At 47.4% G+C, this 15,321-nt stretch overlaps 1 protein-coding gene across 1 annotated transcript in view; it reads right to left on the bottom strand.

The window, feature by feature from the left end:
* The window catches only part of LOC127330988 (uncharacterized), a 38,819-nt gene extending 23,498 nt beyond the window's left edge, over window positions 1-15,321 (bottom strand). Inside the window, exons 1-2 of the mRNA XM_051357076.1 lie at window positions 15,112-15,321; window positions 14,525-14,904 (exon numbers count right to left, since the gene is read on the bottom strand). Coding sequence (XP_051213036.1) covers window positions 14,525-14,904; window positions 15,112-15,321 — 590 coding nt within the window. The remainder of the gene's footprint in view (window positions 1-14,524; window positions 14,905-15,111) is intronic.

Raw genomic sequence — 15,321 nt, 5'->3', positions numbered from 1 at the left:
ATCAAGGTCATCATCGATGGTGGAAGTTGCCACAACCTTGCGAGCACCGAGTTGTGTGAGAAGCTCCACCTCACTCTCCGCAAGCATCCTCACCCTTACCATATCCAATGGTTGAGTGACAAGGGCAACGTCAAGATACAACATACCGTCACCGTCAACTTCAAGATCGGCCCTTATGAGGACACCATCGAGTGTGACGTGGTACCCATGACGGTGTGCCACATGTTGCTTGGCCGCCCTTGGCAATATGACAAGAAGGCTATACATGATGGACTATCCAACACATACACCTTCAAGGTCAACGACAAGAAGTTCGAGTTGCGCCCGATGACTCCTAGCCAAATCATCGCGGATAATGCGAAGGCTTTAGCGAGGGCACAACTCCGCATCCATAGTGAGATGAGAGGAGAGGGAGCGACCCACCATAAAGAGAGTGAGCGCCACAAGCCATACATGAGTGAGCCCAAGAGTGTCCTTCTAGCCACCAAGAGTGAGTGGAGAGAGCTTCAAGAGAACCCATCCACCATATTGCACTATGTGCTCATATGCAAGGGACCCGCGTCGGAGACTAACGACTTAACCAACATTCCTCCGTCTTTGTTGTCTCTTTTGCAGGAATTTCGAGACGTCTTCCCCGACGAGCTTCCTCATGGACTACCACCACTCCGCGGCATAGAACACCGCATCGACCTCATACCCGGCGCTCCGCTCCCAAACCGTGCCGCCTACCGCACCAACCCCGAAGAGACCAAGGAGATCAACCGTCAAATTCAAGATCTCCTCGCCAAAGGGTATGTCCGTGAAAGCCTTAGCCCTTGTGCGGTTCCCGTGATCCTTGTGCCTAAACCGGATGAGACGCAACGGATGTGTATGGATTGTCGCCCCATCAATGCCATTACCGTCCGTTACCGCCATCCCATTCCGCGTTTAGATGACATGCTTGATGAACTTAGTGGTGCCACGATTTTCTCTAAAGTCGATTTGCGTAGTGGTTACCATCAAATCCGCATGGCTATTGGTGATGAATGGAAAACGGCATTCAAGACCAAACTTGGTCTCTATGAATGGCTCGTTATGCCTTTCGGTCTTTCCAATGCACCATCTACTTTCATGCGCCTCATGAATCACATCTTGCGTCCTCTCATTGGCAAGAGCGTGGTTGTCTACTTCGATGATATTCTTATTTATAGCAAAAACCTCGAGGACCATGTGCAACATGTGAGAGAAGTCTTGTGCATCTTGCGCCATGAAAAGCTTTATGCTAACCTCCCCAAGTGCACATTTGCTCAAAACAAATTGGTTTTTCTTGGTTTTGTGGTTTCCGCTAATGGGATTGAAGTTGATTCTTCCAAGGTGGAGGCCATCCATAATTGGCCTACCCCTACAAATGTTGGCCAAGTCCGAAGCTTCCATGGACTTGCCGGGTTTTACCGCCGCTTTGTCAAAGACTTTAGCACCATTGCTTGCCCTTTGAATGAGCTTACCAAGAAGAATGTTCCGTTTGTTTGGGGCAAGGCCCAACAAAATGCTTTTGATGAGTTGAAGAAACGCCTTACCGAAGCTCCACTTCTTGTTCTTCCAAATTTTGCCAAAACTTTTGAGATTGAGTGTGATGCAAGTGGGCTTGGTATCGGTGGTGTTCTTATGCAAGAGGGCAAACCCGTGGCATACTATAGTGAGAAGTTGGATGGCGCACGCCTCAACTATCCTATATATGACAAGGAGCTCTACGCTTTGGTTCGTGTTCTTGAAGTTTGGCAACATTATCTTTGGCCAAAAGAGTTTATCATTCATTCCGACCATGAGTCCTTGAAATATTTGAAAAGCCAACACAACTTGAACAAACGACATGCAAAATGGGTCGAGTTCATTGAGTCCTTCCCATATGTGATAAAATACAAGAAGGGCAAGGACAATGTTGTGGCGGATGCTCTTTCCCGCAAAAACACCCTTTTGCTAACTCGTTTGGATTTTCATGTTTTGGGACTTGAAGAGATCAAAGAACTCTATCCTTCCGATTCTTTCTTTGCTCCCATTTTTGAGAAGTGCTCCGTTGAGCGGGGAGTGGATGATTTCTATTTGCATGATGGCTATTTGTTCAAAGCTAACAAGATTTGCATTCCCGAGTCTTCGCTTCGAAAATTGCTTTTGCAAGAGTCTCATGGAGGAGGTCTTATGGGTCACTTTGGTCGAGAGAAGACATATGCCATGCTCTCAACCCACTACTATTGGCCGAGAATGTACCGCGACGTCGAACGCCTTTGCCGCCGGTGCACCACATGCTTACAAGCTAAGTCTACCTCCAACCCCTATGGTCTTTATACCCCATTGCCTATTCCACATGCACCATGGACCGATATTAGCATGGATTTCGTTTTAGGCTTGCCTCGCACTAAGTATGGTCATGATTCTATATTCGTGGTAGTAGATAGATTCTCTAAGATGGCTCATTTCATCCCTTGCCATAAGAGCGACGATGCTTCACACATTGCTTCATTGTTTTTCAGGGAAATCGTTCGCCTACATGGAGTACCACAAAGCATTGTGTCGGATCGAGACGTCAAGTTCATGAGTTATCTTTGGAAGACGCTCATGGCAAAGTTTGGAGTGAAGCTCTTATTCTCATCATCATCGCACCCGCAAACGGACGGCCAAACGGAAGTGGTCAATCGAAGCCTCTCCACCCTCCTACGCATCCTCGTGAAGAAAAACTTGAAGTCATGGGAGGAATGCATCCCACACGCGGAGTTCGCCTACAACCGCGCCAAGCACTCGACTACATCAAGGAGCCCATTCATGGTCGTCTACGGGTTCGAGCCGCTCACGCCTCTCGACATACTACCACTTCCCCTTCATGAGCGGACGAACATGGACTTCGCCAAGCGCGCCGCCGACGTGAAGAAACTACATGAAGAGACAAGGGCAACCATACAAGAACATGTGCTTCGTCAAGCTACCCGCCTCAACGCCAAGAAGAAGGAAAGGATATTTCAAGAAGGAGACCTCGTTTGGATCCACCTCCGGAAGGAACGGTTCCCTCGTGAGCGCAACTCCAAGCTCAAGCCAAGGGGAGATGGCCCCTTCAAGGTTCTCAAACGCATCAACAACAACGCTTACGTCATCGACATTCCCACCTCCAAGTACTTGGTGAGCAACACCTTCAACGTTGCGGACTTGTCGCCATATCATGAAGATGGAGAGGAACAAGAGTCGAGGACGACTCTTTCCCAAGGGGGGGGAGATGATGCGGGGTGGCCTTCGGTCACCTCCACACCAAGACCAGCAAGTCCCCCAAGTGGACCGATGACACGAGCCCGAGTCAAAGCACTACATGATGAGGTGAACTCGCTCCTCACCACCCTTGATCTTGGTACACCTTTGGATGGATTGCTACCTCATGCCGACGTGTTATGTGTCATTAGGTACAAGGAGCATCAAGGTCACCAAGAGGAGGATACGCCATGGTCAAAGGGAGGAGAGGAGCAGATGGACATGAAGATGGACATGGAGCTGGACAGGAAGTCGCCCGAAGAGCGCAAGGAAGAGAAGACGGACGGCCGGTCCAGAACCCGGTCGACCGGCTCCCTGACCGGATCACCCGGTCCACAGCCCGGTCTGACCGGCCTCCTGACCGGACCGCCCGGTCAGCAACCGGGATTTGCGCTCGTGACATCCGGCGCCATCCAGGGGACTTGGAGCCTCGTCCGGTCGCCGCCCGGTCCCAGGCCCGGTCTGAAACCGGACTGCCCGGTCACAGGCCCGGTCGACCGGCCCCCTGACCGGCCAGCCCGGTCACAGGCCCGGTCTGACCGGCCTCCTGACCGGCCTGCACGACTTAAGTTATAATTTCGGCCCGAACTTACCTTTTCGGCCCATGACGCCTTGTAAGACTATAAATACCCCCAGGACGCCCCTTTAGCTCTTTAGACTTGTTTTGAACTCAAACCTAAATTTGAGCTTAGTCTCCCTTGGGTATCATCCCTCTGTAATCAAGGCACCTTGGTTGTTGATTTGGAACTTGTTGAGTGAGATTCTAGTACAAGATACTCTCTCTCCCTCACCAAGCTCTTCTTCTCCAATCCCAATCTCTCACCGGGAATTCTGCCGCGTGCCTCTTCCGGGTGATTCTATTGGCGTGGTCCATCGAGCCACGGAGGTAAGCATCGGGTGTATCGGGGTGTGTGTGTGCGTGAGTCTCGGAGTTCCTCGTGTTCATCGCCGTGTTCTTCGTGTTCCTCGCGTTTTCCCATCTTCCCCCTTGGTTTCGAAGTCAATCCGCGAGATCGGGCCACACACGGGGTTTTAGACCTCATCAGAAGCAAGACTACAATACACAAGTACCACGTGTATTGTAGTGTGTAATATTTGTAGAAATTTGTACATATACTTTAATAAGTGATTTTGCATACTCACATCGACTTGAGTATTGTAATAAGACCACTTAAGTATGTATATACATGGTATATGTTTTGTATGATTCGGATTTGCTTCTTGATTTCCATTGCGTGACTAGTTCTGTGCACAAAGTTGAGCTCAGAAAACTTGCGCATGGAGTAATTATGAGTATCATCTTGTGTTGCAGAACTAGGGGGTTATGTCGGGACCGGTAGGAGAGGAGACAGAAGCGCAACGCATGGAGCGCGAGGTGAAATAGAAGGAAGAGGCTAACGAAGCAGCCAGGAATCAGTTTCCACCACCACCACCACCCATGACGCAGCAGAATTTCGTCCAGTACATGCAGATGGTGGAAGAGAGACAACGTGTAACGTTGGAGCAGCAGAATAAATTCTTCCAGGAGCTGCTGCAACAGAACAGGGTGGAGAGACCCGAGAATCAGGGAGTCACCTTATCAGACTTCCAGAACACCAAGCCTATATCTTTCGCATACGCGCCCGAGCCAATGGACGCGGAAGACTGGCTTATGGACACTGAGCGAAAGCTCAATACTATTGGTTGCAACGACCTGGAGAAGGTCCGTTATGCTACACACTTGTTGTGTGGACCTGCCGCATCATGGTGGGACAACATCGTAGCCGTTTATCCGGCTGGAAAAGTATTCACCTGGGAGGAATTTGCAAGGAAGTTCAGGGAATCCAATGTCCCTGAAAGCATAGTGGAACTGAAGCGTCGAGAATTTGAAAGTCTCGAGCAGAAGGATAAAGCTTTCCTGACTTATGTCAGGGAGTTTTCAAAGTTTTCCCGGTACGCTGTTGAAGAAGTCAACACCGAGGACAAGAAAAAGAAGAGGTTCTTGTGGGGGTTAAGTCCCCAGTTCAAGGTACAGCTCCGAATGATGAGAGCGACGGAATTCCAAGAGTTGGTGGATGCAGCCATCACTCTTGAAGATGACTTCAAACAGCTGCTGGAAGAGAAGACGAAAAAGGCCAAGTTTGAGCCTAAGAGGTTTGTCAGCAGTAAGCCCAATACCAGCTTGAGTTTCAAGCCAAGGTACAACAACAACAACTACTACTACTACAGTAGCAGGAGGAACCAAGCATTCCAGACTGCAAATCAAGTGACTTGCCGAAGCTGTGGACTTCCAGGGCATTTTGCCAAGGATTGCAAGAAGCCAAGGATAATATGCTTTGGTTGTCGCCAGGAGGGGCACATGCTGAAGGACTGCCCCAAGAGAAATACTGGAGGAGGTCAGTCAGGAGGAGGAGGAAGCCGAGGAGGAAACAACGGAGGGAACTGGAAGAACAGGAAACCCTTCGGCAAATTGAACTGTACCAGCCTGGAGGAGGTGGTCAACTCCGATCAGGCAGTGATAGGTACGCTCCAGATACTCACTCATCCTGGCAAAGTACTTTTTGATACTGGTGCAACTACATCATTCATTTCTCAGCAATTCATCATCAAACATGGGATTAGTTGCACTAAGTTAGAAACACCCATAACCATACTTTCTGCGGGGGGAACGATAGTAGTAACCCATACCAAACAAAAACAAGTCATCATGATCAATAAGTGCGCATTCGACGCAGACCTGTTCATTTTACCGATGAAGGACATTGATGTCATTCTTGGTATGAACTGGTTAGAAGCTAATGGAGCATTGATCGACTGTGTGAACAAGACTGTATCTTTGAAAAGCCCCGATGGTAGTAGAATGATCTACCAAGGAGACAAGCATACACAGATCGAAGTTGAGCTACAGCTGAACAGCATGAAGGAGGTGAAGTTGGAAGATATACCTATAGTAAATGAATTCCAGGATGTGTTTCCTAAGGAATTACCAGGAATGCCACCAGATAGGGAGATAGAATTCACTATCGACCTAATTCCAGGAACAGCTCCAATTGCTAAAGCACCATATAAGATGGGGCCTAAAGAGTTGAAGGAACTTAGGAGCAATTGGATGACTTGGAACAGAAAGGATTTATACAAGAGAGTGTTTCACCATGGGGATCACCTGTGATCTTCGTAGATAAAAGAGATGGAGGTAGAAGGATGTGCGGAGATTACAGGAATTTGAATAACGTCACAATCAAGAACAAGTATCCACTTCCTAGAATACAAGATCTATTTGATCAAGTTAGAGGCGCGGGAGTCTTTTCCAAAATTGATCTAAGGTCCGGTTATCATCAGATTAAGATCTAGAAGGAAGACGTTCCGAAAACCGCCTTTGTCTCAAGGTATGGACATCATGAATACCTTGTAGTGCCTTTTGGATTAACCAATGCCCCAGAAATTTTCATGAATCTCATGAATAAGATTTTCATGCCATATCTAGACAAGTTTGTTATCGTATTCATTGATGATATCTTGATCTATTCTAAAGACAAAGCAGAACATGCTGAACATCTGAGGTTAGTGTTGCAAACACTAAGAGAACATCAACTCTATGCCAAATTCAGCAAGTGTGAATTTTGGCTAGATCAAGTGGAATTTCTTGGTCATGTCATTAGCAAGGATGGAATAGCTGTTAACCCGAGCAAGGTAGCAGCAGTTCTAGAATGGGAAGCACCCAAGACTGTCAAGGAAATCCGAGGATTCCTAGGAATGGCAGGATACTATCGGAGATTCATTGAAGGATTCTCCAAGATAGCAGGACCAATGACGAAGCTGTTAAGAAAGAACACACCATTCGTGTGGTCAGAGGAGTGTGAGAAGAGTTTTCAAACTCTGAAGGAGAAACTCACCACAGCACCGGTGTTAGCAGTTCCTGAAGTTGGCAAGGATTACACCGTGTACTGTGACGCATCCAAGCATGGATTGGGTTGCGTACTTATGCAAGATCGGAAAGTGATATCTTATGGATCGAGGCAACTCAGACCTCATGAAGTGAATTATCCAACACATGACTTAGAATTAGCAGCAGTAGTATTTGCACTCAAAACTTGGAGAGATTTTCTCTATGGAGCCAAGTGTGAGCTCTATACGGATCATAAGAGTCTCAAATACTTCTTCACTCAGAAGGAACTCAATATGAGGCAGAAAAGATGGCTTGAACTGATCAAGGATTATGATTTGACCATCAATTATACTCCAGGAAAGGCCAATGTTGTAGCAGATGCCTTGAGTAGGAAGAGCACTGGCGGAGTAGAACAAGAGTTATCACCGGAGTTGAGGAAGGAAATAAGCCAAGCCCAGATACAACTTTGGGAGAAAGAAGCTCATGAAGGACTATCGGCTTTACAAGTAACCGATGAGCTAAATGTTAACTTGAAGAATGAGATAATGATGGGTCAGTTGGACGATCCATTCATCGTTGAGGAGATGAGAAGGATAGATGAAGGAAGACCATCAGAATTTCACCGCGGAGAATCGGGATCATTATGGTTCCAGAAGAGGATTTGTGTTCCGGACATTGCTGAAATCAAGGAAGTAATACTCCGGGAAGCCCATCAAACACCATATTCTATTCATCCGGGAAGTACAAAGATGTACATGGATCTAAAGGAGCTATTCTGGTGGAACAACATGAAGAGAGAGATAGCACAATACGTGGCGGAATGCCATACCTGCCAAAGAGTGAAGGCTGAACACCAGAGTCCGGCAGGAAAGTTACAACCTTTACCCATTCCAGAATGGAAATGGGAGGAGATAGGAATGGATTTCATCACCGGACTACCCATGACCAATAAAAAGAAGGACATGATATGGGTAATCGTGGACAGGTTGACGAAAAGTGCACACTTCTTAGCGGTAAACCAGCAAGATAAAGGAGAGAAACTCATCGATCTTTACATCAAAGAGATCGTGAGTAAACATGGAGTGCCCAAGAAGATCGTGTCGGATCGAGGATCCGTGTTCACGTCAGCATTTTGGAAGCAATTACACGAAGCTTTAGGATCCAAGTTGGACTATAGTACCGCCTATCATCCCCAGACAGGTGGACAAACGGAGAGAACTAACCAGATCCTAGAGGATATGCTTAGAGCTTGTGCCCTAGACTTCGGAGGATCATGGGAGGAGCACTTGCCACTAGCAGAGTTTTCATACAATAATAGCTATCAAAGCAGCATCAAGATGGCACCATTCGAAGCTCTATACGGAAGGAAGTGTAGATCACCGATATGTTGGTATGAAGCCGGAGCAAGCAAAGAGTTCAATCCTGATTATGTCAAGGAAAAGCAACAAATAATTGACATTATCAGAGATAGGTTGAAGACAGCCCAAAGTCGGCAAAAGAGTTACGCCGATCAAAAGAGAAGAACATGGGAGCCACAAGTTGGAGACATGGTATATCTCAAGGTGAGCCCGATGAAAGGACTTCAGAGATTTGGAGTAAAGGGAAAGTTAAGCCCTAGGTACATCGGACCTTTCAAGATTCTGAGTCAAAACCGAGGGTTAGCCTTTGAATTGGAACTACCAGGAAGGTTATCTCAGGTTCACAACGTATTCCATGTGTCGCAACTTAGAAAGTGTTTGAAGACCCCAGATGAGCCAGTATCACATGAAGAGCTCGAGTTGCAACCAGACTTGACCTACATCGAGAAGCCAGCAAAGATTCTCGAGGAGAACTGGAAACAACTCAGGAATCGAGCCATAAAATACTGCAAGATACAATGGAAGCATCATCCCGAGAGGGAAGCCACCTGGGAAAAGGAGGAAGACCTGAGGAAAACATACCCCGAACTCTTCAGGTATTACAACCACAACTTCGGGACGAAGTTTTCTTTAAGGGGGAAAGGCTGTAATGTTCTAGGTTTAGAGACGATCGAGGGGTAGATTTTAGAAAGGGATGTGCATTGCATCGTAAATTACGGGGAAATTTTGCGCTTTTAAAACAAAACTGCATTGAAGGGGGACAGGTTTCTCTCTCGACATCCTACAGGGTTAGGGTTTCGAGAGTGCGATGAACTTGTTCCTACATAACTAGATTAGGGTTTTGAGAAGAGAGAAGAGAAGATACATCACAATCTTAAGTTGCATGATTGAATTCAAAATTAAGTTGTATGATTGAATTCAAACCAAATTTGAATTTGAATTTCAAATTCAAACATCAAATGGATACCACATAATTCAAACTTGAGATAAGTTAATAAACAATTAGCATTAATCAAGATTATAAATAATACAACAATTATATAAAGCTCATTAAGGAAAATGGGAGCTTTATTGATAATCACACACAATACAATGTCATTTACAATATCCAGAATAGTAATATGGATTATTACAACACATTACACAAATTGGAAAAAAATAAAAAATAAAATAAAAAGAAAGATTACAAAGGAATGAATCTATCCTAAATACTACAAAGTAGTCTTCATTTGATCTTGGACTTGATCATCTTCAGGATCATCTTGATCAATTGCTTGAAACCTGCACACATACAAAACCAACACAATATTATGCCAAGTGGCAATGCCACTTGGCAGGTTAGCAAAAAATGAAACAGAGAGGATATGAACAAAGATCAGCCGAGCTGATCCTCTCCAAGACCAAGTGCACAGCATCAGGCTTACACACACACACAGTCTGCTCACCAGGCACTGTGCATGTACAACAGCACACACACACAACCAGGAGAGTCACCAAATTGGTGCCAGGCCAAGCTGTCGACCAGAGGAGCCAACAAAGGTTCATATAAAACCTTTCCACAGCCAGAAACCCTAGCAGCTCATCGGCAGAATCTCCAAAGGGTAAGAACACCAAGAACAGCAAGAACAGGAAGAACAGTCAGAGCTGTTCAACCTGTCCAAAATCCACCACAGAACCAAATCAAGCTTCACAAGCTCACAAGGAGGAGCAGGACAAGCACCAGCTCATCACTAAAGCAGATCAACCAACCAGAAGCCACCCTCTACACCAACACCCATTTCTAGGAGCTGGAGTGAGGTATACCACACATCATGAGCAAGCAGGGTTTTGCTCATACAAATTCATCATTTGCACAAGTCACAGGAAGCAAAGTGGGTAGATACCCTATATGTGAGTCATCATCTGGCTACTAGCCAAATTGGTGCAAGGAAGCAAGAGGACAACCAATAGGAAAGCACCCTGGGAACATTGGCTATGCCAAACCAGTGACATAATCAAAGAAATCCAACAAGGGTTGATCCTATCTAGCTAGCCAGATTTACTTAGCACCTATGGCCACTACACCATCAGACATGATAGACTATCATGTGTCTATCCAGGTTTGTCAACATCAAAAGCATCTGGCAACCAAATATGGTCAGGCCAGTAAGCAACAATTCACCACAGCAAGTCATAGAGAAAGGGGGAGCTACCATGACAGCACCAATTGCTGTCAAGGCCACCTCAACCCACAGCCAACACTTCCAGCACATATATCATTACCCAGAAGGGTTCAAATGGAGCTAGGATTCCCAATAATAATTGGCATCCCTCTAGCTTTACCAAATCCACTCATATGATCATCACTGCAGAGCATTTCACATCATTTATCTACTTAATGAATCAAAGCTACGCAGATAAATGAAACAGAGAAGTAAGCTATGCACCAGGTCTTGCAGATGATCCAATGGATCATTGCAGACAGTAGCAGAGGCTTGAGCAAACACAAAGGTATACCAACACAAGCCAGTGTATTACATAGACACCAGGAGAGCACCAGCTAGACACAAGCATGAAACAGCAGCCATCCACCAAGCAACTGATGATCATTTGATCAGGGCTTGACAGAGCATGCTAGAGCCAAGCCTAGCACCAACACATTAATCATATAAATTAAATGGCCACAGAACAGGAACAATGGCATAGCAGACAATCAAATACATGATATATAATTGTATGCAGTAGCACACCATCAAGGGATGGTGTTGTCTAGCCCACAAGCATGCTCAAGGGAGCATGTCTATGAATTATAGCACACTGAAGAGCACCCAAGGGAACTGGCTCTTGCAAATTTGCAAGAATTGCACACTGCAATCAAGCCAGGCAACATATATGAATATACTGGAGTAACTGGCAAGAATAGCATCAAGAATAGAAGCACAGGGAGGCTGCAGCACAAGCACAGCAGCAATCGAGTAAGGCCACAGGAGCATAGCCGCAGCAGTACATCTACACGGCTAGCTTCTCCACAGGGAGAGCAAGCCAGCGGAGGAGCTAGACGAATAGGAGGAGGTAGCACAGATAGCAGAGAAGGGGAGGCGAGGAGCACTTACAGGTGACGCGGGCGAAGAAACGCGGCCATGGCAGCCACGGCGGCACACACCGGAGGCATGGCAGCGCCAGGCCAGGCCTGGCCATGGCAGCGCCGCCGCGCCCAGCACCACCACGGCCAGGCGCGGCAACACCGCAGCATCAGGGGCGCCGGCGGGCGGCGCATCGCCATGAATCCTTGCGGCCAGGGTTGCAGGCGAGTTGGGGCCGCGCGGTGGCGGGGACGAATCCCAGATCGACGCGGACCACCGTGTCCGCCGTCGAAAGGCGGTTCAGATCCACCTGATCTTGCCGGCGGCGACGGCCTGAGTAGGCCGGAGGAATTCAGAGAAGGGGGCGGCGACGAGGGAATCGCCAGAGAGGAGAAGGGGATTAGGGTTTCGGTGCGAGGAGAGAGGAGAGAGCGAGTGGGCCGACCGAGCCAATAGAGTGGCTCGGGTGCGACCTAACCCACTGGGCCACCCTGACAGGTGGGCCCAGGGGCATTATGGTCATTTCACAAAAATCATTTAAATACAGAAACTTTGAAATTTCATAAGAAATGTTTAAAAGCTCTAAAAAAATAATTAAAAATATGAAAATTGATCAGCATAAAATTCTCTATCCAAATAAAATGTCAAAGGGAATTTTTGAAGAAACTAAGAATAAGTCTTAATTTGATGATTTAAATAATCATTTAAATCACACATATTATTTTCAATAATGAAAATAAGTCCATTAATACATTTGGACTTTAAAAACACCTTGACAATATTTCAAGGTTGTAATTTTACTTTAAATAGAGTATCTCCAAATCAATCTTAGTATTAACCTCTTACATGAAATAATAATGTCATCGGAAGGGGGGAACAAACCTTAAAACTGGAATCATGCATAATTGCTTCTTTAACCATTGCCCTTATCGGACAATGATGCTATTTTTCAGAACCAGAGGACAAGGGTCAGTCCACACCATCCAACTGCAAAACTTTGCAGTGTTCAGGCAAGTTCATCACTTGCTCATGTCATTTGAGTATCTTTATCAAATTACTTGCAAAGTACTATGATTACCACTATTGCATAAAAAACCAAAACCACTATTTTCATAACTATGAATATGACTATGTGGTTGGCAATGGAACCATGGATTGTGTTGATATGGTGGAGGTTCCATTGCAAGGGTTTATATCCATCTAGGATTAAACAACAAATGTTGTCAGTGATTCTTGTGCCGTAATACCCGTGTTAACCATAAGATCCGGAGTGGGACGGAGTAGTCAAAAGTGTTTCCACCTCTCGTTCATCAACGGATGCGCTTTACCGTAGACACTTGTATCTGTCGGGGGCGAGCGGTAGGCTGGGGAAGCCTTAAGTCCCCACGGCATTGTCCGTAGACACTTGTCGCCCGAAGAACAAGCGGTAGGCTGGGGAAGCCTTAAGTCCCCACGGTATTGTGGTCTATGATGGGTTGCAGCTACCGGCGTAGGAATGTATGGTAGAGCCCTGCATTGACGTCGTGGTCGGGGTCCACCCTGAAATCTACGGGAATAATGGGACCGGCGTGGACCCAGGGTCGGGGCATGCAACAGAGGGTGGGTGTTCGAGGTAGCGGAGGAACATGATTGGCTAGACCTTATACCGGGCCTCACACCATAGGAAGTGTGGACGGGAAAGCTGCTCGGTTGGCACCAAGGTTAAGATCTCTTATGGGTAAAGCAACACACCTCTGCAGAGTGTAAAGAACCGTGACCTGTCACTCCCTGTTCCGGGATATGGAACTGCGAACGCGGCCGGAAAGGAGCTCCATGAAGTTCTAGTAAACCGGTGAAGGCTGACGGACATAGCTCTTTGAAATAAAAGCAATCTCTTGAAGAAATGTTTATAAAAACCTGCATTGGTATTAGACTTTCTGGTCTAATATCGTAGCTAGTGCATTAAACACCTCTTATCTATAATGAACTTGTTGAGTACGCTCGTACTCATCCCACTCTTAAATCTCTTGCTTAGACTATCTGAATCGTCTGGAGGAAGACTACGACAATCCTGAAGGAGCCAAGATCATCGGCTATGAAGAACCAGACCTCTCTGGAGGTATTGAAGGCGTAGACTACCTTATAGTCTACGGAACCGGGGAGGCTTCCGGAGGAGATCAAGCCTAGAAGCATCGAGTAGTAGTAATAGCCGAGCAGCGCGAACTCTTAATATTTAGCTGCTCGAGAGAATAAATGTATAACTTAGTAAAACTTCTATATTGTAAGTTAAGTTTGGTTCGCCTCGAACCCAGGAGTATCCCTCTTAGGACCCAAGAGGAGCTCCGAGACGATATGTGTATTATGCTTGTAATAATAAATGAATGAGTTATGGACCTGCTATGTTCTGTTGTACTACTCTGAGGGATGTAATATTTGTGGAATGGTACTTCGTGAATGTTATATCAACGACTGGCATACTACAACATGCAGTGGTATGCAGGGTCACCACATGAACGTCGTCTTCTCCTGGTCTTCTTTTGCCATCATGCCATGTCTTGTTCTTCTTCAGCACCAAGACTGGGTTTGCCAGCCATTTGGGGTGTTTGATTTCTATGATGAAGCCGGCGTCGAGTAGCCGGTTCACCTCTTCGGCAATTGCGCGCCGACGCTCTTCGCCCACGGGTCGGATCGCTTGCCTAATGGGGCGTGCGGTGGGGTCGACGTGTCATTTGTGCTCAACAAGTTCTCTCGGGACACCCGGCATGTCAGACGGTTTCCATGCAAAGATATCTCGATTCTCATGGAGGAACTTGATGAGCGCGCTTTCCTATTGGGCGGACAGGCCCGTCCCAATGGTAACTTGCCTACTCGAATCATTCTCTACAAGATCTACTTGGCGAGTACCGGTTGTAGGCTTGAAGGTTGCTACGGACGAGTCAAGCTCAGTCGGCTTCTCCAGGATGGCGGGGTCATTGCGGTCGACTGGGTACTTGGCGAGCTCGACGATGTTGTCGTGTTCCTCAGCAATGACGGCGTCGGCGAGCTTGGCGCTGCTGTCCTCACATTCCAGTGCCATCTCCGGGTCGCCACGGACGGTGATGACGCCACGGGGCCCGGGCATCTTCATCATGTTGTAGGCGTAGTGAGGCGCAACCATGAACCTGGCGAATGCCTGGCGACCGAGCACGCAGTGGTATGGGCTGCGGAAGTTGACCACCTCGAACGTTATCCGATCGGTGTGGTAGTTCACAGGTGTGCCGAAGGTGACCGGCAGCGTGACCTTGCCGATCGGGAAAGCCTTCCGCCTTGGGATGATGCCATGGAACGTGACTTTGGTGTTCTCGAGGCGCGAGTCTAGCATGCCAAGCCGCTAGAAGGTCTCGTAGTACAGGATGTTAATGGAGCTCCCTCCATCCATCAGTGCCTTCGGCAGCCACTAGTCGGCTACCTTGGGCCTGACGACTAGCGCCACTTGGCCGGGGTACTCGATGCGGGGGGCGTGATCTTCGCGACTCCATGTGATGCTCTGCTCGGACCAGTTGAGCCACCGAGGAATGTCGAGGACGACTGCGTGTACGTCCACCGCCCTTGTGAGGACCTTCCTGTCCCGGCGATCGCCGACTCCGGTGAAGGTATGGAGCGAGCCGGTGCTGCGGCCGAACCCATCTCCCTTGTGCTGGTCTTGGTCCTTGGTGCGATCCTTGTGCTGGTTGCCGCCGCCAGCCTCCTTGGCACAGCGGGCCTTCTCTATCTGCTTCAGGGAGTAGCAGTTCCCCGTCGTATGCAT

Source organism: Lolium perenne, chromosome 1 (assembly GCF_019359855.2).
Source record: "Lolium perenne isolate Kyuss_39 chromosome 1, Kyuss_2.0, whole genome shotgun sequence".
NCBI classification, from domain to species: domain Eukaryota; kingdom Viridiplantae; phylum Streptophyta; class Magnoliopsida; order Poales; family Poaceae; genus Lolium; species Lolium perenne.
Note: the sequence above shows the minus strand (reverse complement) of the source record. Positions and strands in the feature narration are given on the sequence as shown.